The following is a 9,404-nucleotide window of genomic DNA, read 5'->3' as shown; positions in this document are numbered from 1 at the left end:
GCTGGGATGTCGGACTGACTCTCCTGGGGGTTGCTGCGGGGGACCAGGGCCTGCCAACAGCATCTCACGGTCACCTGCAGGGGCCTCCGCACAGCCCCGGTTCTGGGAGCGAGTCACATGAGATTATCCGAGGAGAAGAGGATTCTGGGGGCTCAGGAACACCAAGGTTGGCCCCTTGGGAGCCCTTGGAATGTTGACAGCTCAGGATCCAATGGGAAGGTCTATGTTAGTGAGTTACAGGATCGGTGTGGAAGGAGATGCCGCTTTCTAGTTAGTGCCGACACGGAGTGAGACGCGCTATGCAGGAAGAGGCCTTCCACAGACAGGCAGGACGGAGACACTCCGGCCCACCTTACACTGGTCCGCTAGAGCGAGCCTGAGAAAAGCGGCCGGCATGGCCAAGTGAGAGACCGTGCGGACCTAGCCGTCCGGGACCCCTCCGTAACTAGAGTCGTTGTAAGGAAACTTTCTCCTCTTACTCACAATACCAAATAGGAACCATGATCTACAAGTGCCCCATGTGTAGGGAATTTTTCTCTGAGCGCGCAGACCTTTTTATGCACCAGAAAATTCACACAGCTGAGAAGCCCCACAAATGTGACAAGTGTGACAAGGGTTTCTTCCACATATCAGAACTTCACATTCATTGGTGAGACCATACAGGAGAGAAGGTCTATAAATGTGATGACTGCGGCAAAGATTTTAGTACGACCACCAAACTCAACAGGCACAAGAAGATCCACACAGTGGAGAAGCCCTATAAGTGTTACGAGTGTGGCAAGGCCTTCAACTGGAGCTCCCACCTCCAGATCCACATGAGAGTCCACACAGGGGAGAAGCCCTATGTCTGCAGCGAGTGCGGGCGGGGCTTCAGTAATAGCTCGAACCTCTGCATGCATCAGAGAGTGCACACAGGGGAGAAGCCCTTTAAATGTGAAGAGTGTGGCAAGGCCTTCAGGCACACCTCCAGCCTCTGCATGCACCAAAGAGTGCACACGGGAGAGAAGCCCTACAAGTGCTACGAGTGTGGCAAGGCCTTCAGCCAGAGCTCCAGCCTCTGCATCCACCAGCGGGTGCACACGGGAGAGAAGCCCTATAGGTGCTGTGGGTGTGGCAAGGCCTTCAGCCAGAGCTCCAGCCTCTGCATCCACCAGAGGGTGCACACGGGAGAGAAGCCGTTCAAATGTGACGAGTGCGGTAAGGCCTTCAGCCAGAGTACCAGCCTCTGCATCCACCAGAGGGTGCACACGAAGGAGAGGAACCATCTCAAACTGTCGGTTCTTTAACACGCTCCGCTAAGAACAAAAGAGCTTAAAACCCACAAGTGCCACTAGGAAGGGAGCCCCCTTGAAACCACGGGGACCAGAACAGTCTGCCACGGTCCTCCGCAGAACATTCGCTGAGGTCGATTTTGTGGTCTGTGCCAAGTGCATCCTACCACTTGGCTTTGAACATAAAATCCCTCATTCTCAGCCAGGTTCTAGTTTCAGATAGCTCCCAGATTCTGGCGTGCTGCCTCGGTATTTGAAATAGTACGTGGAAGATCAGTCACTGCCTGACCTGCTGAGTAGCCTTCTGTTCTCCTCTGCCTCAGTCACCCCTGTTCCACCCCCACCTGGGGGCTTCTTCCTCTTTCCCTCTTGATCCGTGTACACTGGTGAATGCAACCGAAAATGGCCAGCTCCCCTCGAGCTAGTATTCTGATGTCTCTCCACCCCCCACCCCCATTATTTCTGAGCCCACTCAGCACACCTGTGAATACCCACCCCTTCCTAGATGGCATTGCATTTCACTTTAGGTTTTAGGTGACTCATCCCTTAACCTATCATAGAAGTCATGGGCAGACATTACTTGCCCTTGAACTTGGCTTGAACATTGTTTTGTTTTTAGTTTTGTAGATTCTGCTAATCACTGTGTGTCTGTGCCAGTCAGACTTAACCTTCGAGTGTCTTCCCCTCCTATCACTGGAATTGTTGGGGAAGTGGCTGAATGTGGATAGCAGGGAGGAAGCAGCAGGCAGGAACACTCGGCTCCATCTGGAGCCAGCTGCCCCCTCAGGTTCCTTCCGTTAGGGACGAGATGTCGCAGGGACCTCCTGTCTGCCGAGGGGACCTCCCGTCCACCGAGGGGACCTCCTGTCAGCTGAGGGGACCGTGTGAAATGGGTGGGAGGAGCAGTCACCGCTGGACCGTCGTTTCTGTTTCTGTGATCTTGGCAATAATCCATAGGTGTCCTTGGGGCTGCCCCTCTGGCCGAGGAACACGCACCGCCTCCTCCTCAGGCATGACTGTTGTTAACCATCCTCCTCCTCATTTGTGATCTCCCATCCGATGTTTACGGAGTGCCCCCTGTGCACCAGGCACTGTTTCAGGTGCTGGGGACACTGCTGAGGAAGGTAGACAAGGTCCCCACTCTCCTGGAGTTCCCTTCTGGTGGAGAAGACAGAAATAGTGTAGTTGAGATAGTGATTAAGTGCTATGAAGAGAATAAAATAGAGAGGATTTAGCGTGGTGGGGGGTGGGGGTGGGGCAGCCTTAGCTAGTGGTCAAGGAAGACTTTGGAAGGGCGGCAAGCCAAGGGGGGCAAGGCCCACGGCTGGCAGTCCTTGACCCCAGAGGGTGGATGGTGGACAGGGCTGTGGGGCTGGAGGGTGGTGAGCCATGGGGAGGGAGGGGCTGAGTTGCTCAGTACCCTGACTTTTATAGGCCTTGGGTGTTCTGTTTGTTTTATTTTGTTTTGTTGAATTGATATTAAAAACTCACGTGGAGGAACTGAAGGAATGTTAGAAGACCCAAAGTCCCCCACGACGAGGAGGAGCGGCCGTGGGTCTCACTGTGTTTCCTTCCCATCCTTCTCCCTGACTCCTACTGTCCTTTTGCTCAGGAAGTCTCTCGGGAGCGGAGGCCCTCTGTGGCTCTGACGTAGCAGTCAGGCCCGGGTGTCCGCCAGCGGCCGGCGAGGTGGGCTCGTGGGATACTGAAGCCACCACTGACTGTCCTCTCCATCTCTCTGTGACTAGAAGGGGCTTTCTGTCTAATCAAAACCTCAGCGTGAGAAAGGGGGTCTGAGGGCATTGGTGGAGTGGGTGGGCATGAGCTGCAAGGTGGAATTTCAGGGGAAACGTGCCACTGCCCGCGTCTCTGTCCAGGCAGCTCTGCTAACGAGCCTTCAGTGTGTTGCTTCACAGACGAGAGAGGCTGACTTGGGGATTTAATAACATAAAGCCCCTTCCAGGCCGGAATCCTGAGACCCGAATTACTGTAGCGTCTGTCATTCCCATGTCACAATAGCGTGGAGCATTAGAGAAAAGTCTAGATTTTAGTTGATAGAGAGCCAGTTGAAATACCATTGATAGATTTTTAGTTTTAGGAAAAATTGGTTTGATTTTAGCTTTATTACTACTAGGTATGTGAGCTTGGGAAAATTGCTTAATCTTTGAGTCTAGTTTTCTCACAAGATGAGGATATTAGGCGATGTGATCTCGAGTTTCCCGCTAGTCCTAGAGTTCTATATTTCTACATAGTTGAATTATTTTATCATACTGTTGCTGGGGAATACAACTAACACTTTTGGAGCTACTAATTTTATGTCGAGCCTTTAAGTCCATAATTGTTACCTTCGGGAAATATTATTTGACCTACAGTATGTACAAATCAATTTAATAAAATCACTTTATAACAGGGAAAAAAGCCCAAAACAATTACTAAACAATGTTTGCTATTGTTTTTCCTCATTACAACTGACTTCCCATCTGGGCTCTACCATTACACTACTAAAAATATCCTCATTCCTTTAGTGTTCATAAGGTTTTCAAAGGCCTGTTATTTAGAAGTAGATGGCCAATCTGTTTCCTAGTCTGTCTTAATTAGGGAGCTCCACCAAAACCTGTCCACCATGGGTAACCCTTTTAGCATCTTACACACCAGTGGCACTACTTTCAGAGAGTCATTTTGTTGGTTATCTTCATATTTTCTCTGCTCTTTGAGAAGGGAATATTATAGAAGACTAGAAAATTCCAACCAGTAAGAACTGCACATTTCACATTGTCAGAGAAGAGAGTGACACCCAGAGCCAAGAGAAGAGAGATAGTAGAGAGTATTGGTTAACATATGGTAAGAAGTACACAAGTGATTCATTACATGAAATTAAAATGGTAAAATGTTGGTGGCTAAACAGTTTATTCTCTTCAAATCTGATCCACAGAATTGAGCCAGCCAATGTGTTCACAACTGTTTCCATAGTTCTTACTCAGTTATAATTTAATTTCTCCTTTTAGATTATTTCTAGTTTTAAAGTCTAATTTCCCCTTTTCTTTGATCTTCTAATACTGCTAGTCAATATCACCATAAGCCAAGTGCCAAGTTTTCTTTCAAGGCTTTAAAAGTACTGAGACTGGCTAGTCCAATGTAGACAGGAGTTTCCTGACAGCAAAAAAAAAAAATCAGAATTCTCTTTAAAGGATGAAGGTAAACACAAAATCTTGGGATCTTTTTTGAAGAGATCATTAACTGCTTAGAGTAAAGGGATTCTAGAAAACTGTTAGTACAACTATCAATTTATTAATATGTGTAATACAATCTCTATATATTATTTGATAAAATGGAAAGTGATAGTTTCAGCATCACAGTGTTTCTGAGAGAAATTTTTTAGGTTTTAAGATATTTCTTAAATATACTTTTTAAATATTTTAGTTTAATTTTTCATTAATTTTAGTAAAAAATATACTGTGCCTAGATTTGGTAAACAAAAATTTTATAAATGGACTAGTGGTTGTTGTGTAAAGACTACTGATAGGTTTTTGTCTTAAATGTAAGATTTTGAAAGACAATTTAATTAGGAAATTTTTCATTTTTCTTCCCATAGCTAATAGCTAGCAGACATTTAGCCTACAAGGACTTAATTATCTTTATTTTTCTACCAGTTATTGTATTCCACTATCTATCCACACTCTCCTGTCTCAAGAAGCCATGGACCAAACTTTCTCATTGTTTTGAGATCACATCTAAATTTTTATTTTAAAGATGTAGATGAAGGTCCTTATTTTAATGCCATTGAGGATTTATCATGTATATACTCCTAAGAAAACCCCCAAACCTTAATGGATTAACAACTCAGAAAAAACGAAATCACACCATCCACACAGGTCATGCTAAAAGAGGGCAGCGTTTTAGGTTCATTTCAATAGTATCCCTTGAGAAATATTTCGGTTTCCCATCTTTATCCCCCCTTCCTTAGAATTTCAACTTCATCACAGTCAGCTGCTGAATGATTAAATGGCATGCCACTCTTATCTTTGTATTTTGCAAGTATGTGTCTTTATTGCTGACTGCGCATCCTGGATGCAGCCACATGCTTACTAAAGAATCACATTTCAAATGTTCATTTAGTTCCTTATTATTACTATAATACAAAAAAGCAAGGGGGAAAACTTTGAAAAACAACAACAACAAAAAGAATAAGAAAGAAACTCCCTTGTTCGCCTATGTTGTTACTAATCTAAGACGCTCCTTGGAAGAGAGCCAGGGGTGGGCAGCGGCCACGCATACAGATAACTAGCGCCCTGCATTTTTGTGGTATTCCCATTTGCTAGCGTGCTGCTATAGCCGCCCACCTGATTGATATATGACTGCAATGGCACTTTTCCATTTGGCATTCCCTCCCCCACCCCCACCCTGTATCACTTAAACAACAGTACTAACTTTTGTGTGTTGCAAATATAAAAGGCAAAGCCATGTGACAGAGGGACAGAAGAACAAAAGCATCTGGAAGTAACAGGACCTCTTTCTAGCTCTCAGAAAAGTCTGAGAAGAAAGGAACCCTGCATTTCCCCCAAGGTAAGCAGGAAAACAAGCGCTGATGATTTGCCTAGAAAATTACTTCTTTTCAAACTGAGCATTTCATTCTCCTCTCAGACAAAGATAAAAGAGAGAACTTTTAAATACTATTTAAATTTGTATTAATTTAATTTGCACTAATCTGTAGCATGCTAGCATTGTGGGGTTTTTTAAAGAAATTGTCTTTGAAATCAGTGACAGAGCAAGGGAATCTCACAGTGAGGCTTGAAAAATATATTTTGTGTGAATTTAAAGAGATTTCATTTGCAAACTCTTTGTGTAGTTCTAACTTTGTAATGATTCTTCAATTTGGCCATGTGTAAGGGCATTAAGAAGCAGCCTCTCTCTGACTTGGGTTCATGGATCCCCAGCTATCTTCCCCACCATACTCATCATACTACAATGGGACACTATTAATACAGACAAATCTGAGAGTTTGAAAATGCACTGTTTATTTTTATTGCTACTTATGTATGCTGCTAATCTCCTGCCAGGACTCTGACAGAGTGCTGAGAATAACTTCAAACAATAGGCAACATTTATTCCTAGCTTTCTGTATCATATTTTTCAAGAATCCTGCTCCTCTGCATCCTTCCAACATACAGAACGTCACTTTCATAGATACAACTGAAAGCACTGGGGAAAGAGGAGGATGAATTTGCTACATGATTTTGATTGGGCAAGGACTCTGAGACTATGAATGCTGTTTGCCTTGGTCTTACTGAGAAGGATTATATTTAGTAGTCAGCCTGTCCCTGCAGCATGATCAACTCTTTATTGTGGCTGTCCAATGAGTAAATGGGAAAGGATGCTCTTGCAAGCTCAGAGATTGGGATCTGTAGGGATGACTCCTAAAACATCTGACTAATATTCAGAAGTCTATTTCCAATGCTTAAATACAAATTCTCTCTTTAAAGCAAGAATTGAGCTGAGGAGACCTGAGAATAACTCTTGGGGAATGTTTGACTACAGACAGAATATTAATGGTTCAGGAAGAAATCCCTGTAACTGGGTCTCATTGTAATGGACCAACTCAGGAAACCTTCAGGAAAGAAGTTGGCTGACAACCATACTGAGATTAAGGTGCAAGAGAAGCAGCTATTTGTCAAGATGAGAGTCTCACACTTGTGTATAATGAGCATTAATAATAGATATAGCTGCCTTAGCACTTGCTTCAATTCTGATTAGTTTAATTACAATATGACAGTGTCAAATTGCTCCAAGACATAATATACCATGGACTGCTAGGAGAACAAACAGGTTTGTCCTGGAAAGGGTGAAGCCAGAATGCTCCCTGGAGTCAAAGATTCTGAAGCTTCGTCTGACATACTTTGGGCATGTTGCAAGGAAGCACTGGTCCTTGGAGAGGAACATCGTGTTTGGCCTACTGAAGGGGCAGCGCAGGAGAGGAAGACCTTTGATGAGATGGATCAATTCTGTGAGTGGAGTGGTGGGAATGAGTACGTTTGAGATGGCTAGGTTGGCACAGAATAGAACGGTGTTTAGAGCTCTTGTACATAGGGTCGCTATAAGTCGCAAGCAACTTGACACATAACAACAACAATCATTAAATCAGATTTGACTGGTACAGGAGGAGATTGCCCCTCCTTCTCCATCAGAGAATCTGGTGAATTTGAATCGGGAAAACCAATACAGTTTATAAACCTTTACTTAAAAATAGATAAATTTAAAAATACATATTTAACCTTGAAAAGAAATATGGAAATGCATAAAATGCAATGTTGTCCATGAATATCAAGCAAACTCAATGAGTACTGTTTAACGTTTCTCAGAGGATTAAATGGCAGATCTCTCTTCAATTTGACTTCTGACAATTCCTTCCTATTGGAAAAATGCTACACTAACCTCAGTTGAGGGTTCTATAGATTTTTTTTTTCATTGTGGAGAAGGAGTTTGTTTTATGGAAAACTTCTCTGATTTTTCTCTAATAACTAGCCTCACAAGCCTTATTTAAGTAAAAATCTGGTTTTTTAATGAGTTGATTTACAACTTTGGAATTTGTACTATTGAGAAATGGCTATAAAAGATACTATGGAGATGACTCCTAAAAATTTGTGCAGGCATTCATTCTTCAACTAAATAATGAAAAAATTTTCTTCATTGCAGGAGTGTTTATCCTCTAAGAGCTAGACTTGGTGTCACTGATGTAAAATGCATTTGGGTCAGGTAAAAGAAGAACTAGCCAGAACCCTCTAGATAACTCTTTACTAAGCAACTGTTACTCACAGATAGAAATGTACCCATAGATTTTTTTATTTCTTGATTCAAGTTCTCAAAACACTACCAAGGGGTGTAAAATGGTGCAACCACTATGGAGGGCAGTATGGCACTTTCTCAAAAAATTGTAAATAGGAATACCATTTTACTCAACAATTCCACTGCTGGGAATATACCCCAAAGAAACCATAACTGCCACCCAAGCAGATATATTCACACTCATGTTTATCGCAGCTTTGGTCACAATAGCAAAGAGTTGGAAAAACTTAAGTGCCCATCAAGAAACGAATGGACAGAGAAACTCTGGTATAGTCACACAATGGAATACTATGCTGCACTGAAAAACAAGGAACTCATGAAATATTACACAAAATGGATGACCTTGGAGGACATTATGCTGAGTGAAATATCTCAGTCACAAAAGGGCAAGTACTGCATAGTGCCACTGTTGTAAAATGGGACTGACATCGGGGTTGGAGGGCGACTGAGAGAGACGGGGTAAATTATGTATACTGCATTCAAACAGATGAGGGAGAGAACTATTTAAAAAGGGTATATGATTATGTACTATTGTCCTGACAGGAGTCCAGAACTAATGCTGCATAGCAGAGTGGACTTGGGGGGAGGGATTGTATAACAAAGAAAGAATTTTACTTTTACTTTTCAAAGAAAAGAGCAAGCTGGTGGGATGGATGCTGGGCAGGGAAAAGTGCAACAGTGAATGAATGAAAATCCAAAGTCTCTGTAAACTTTCATTAAAATTAATTAATAAGGAAAGAGATGGGGGGAAAAACGACCATGGGAAAAAGTATGTTCTAACATGTTTTAGGAATTTCTTGGACCCTTGAAAAATCTGGTGAGGTTTTCAGAATCACAGCTACCAGAGTCAGCATACTTTATGCCTTTAAAAAAAAATTAACTTGTGAATCAAGTGCGATTCTTTGATTTGCTAATAGTTAATCCCTCCAATCTTTTAAATAAATATTTTCTTTTTTAAAAGAACAGAATTTTATTTTAATTGTTATTTTAACGAAAGTTTACAGAGAAATTAGATTTTCACTCATTGATTGCTGTACATTTTACCCCCTCTCACTCCCTTCCCTCTCTCCCAGTTCACTTTTTTTAAAAAATTTTTTTATTTTGTTTTATTTTTTGTGTGTTGTACCGACAAATCAGGTCTGACAGGTACAGGAGGAGATTGCCCCTCCTTTTCCAGCAGAGCATCTGGTGGATTCGAACCACATATCTCTGGAATTGCAGTGCAGTTTCTTGCCACTAGGTCACCAGAGCTCCCCCCAGTTCACTTAAAAAAATATTTATTTATTTATTTTA

At 42.7% G+C, this 9,404-nt stretch overlaps 1 protein-coding gene across 1 annotated transcript; it reads left to right on the top strand.

Moving 5' to 3' along the window:
- The first annotated feature begins 500 nt into the window (after positions 1–500).
- Positions 501–1,286, top strand: ZNF664 (zinc finger protein 664). Its single transcript, XM_006903612.1, is given in 1 exon segment — positions 501–1,286. A coding segment is annotated over 1 exon segment (786 nt).
- Positions 1,287–9,404: the final 8,118 nt, after the last annotated feature.

Source organism: Elephantulus edwardii, unplaced genomic scaffold, assembly GCF_000299155.1.
Source record: "Elephantulus edwardii isolate Elephantulus edwardi_28Jun2011 unplaced genomic scaffold, EleEdw1.0 scaffold00148, whole genome shotgun sequence".
NCBI lineage: Eukaryota > Metazoa > Chordata > Mammalia > Macroscelidea > Macroscelididae > Elephantulus > Elephantulus edwardii.
Note: the sequence above shows the minus strand (reverse complement) of the source record. Positions and strands in the feature narration are given on the sequence as shown.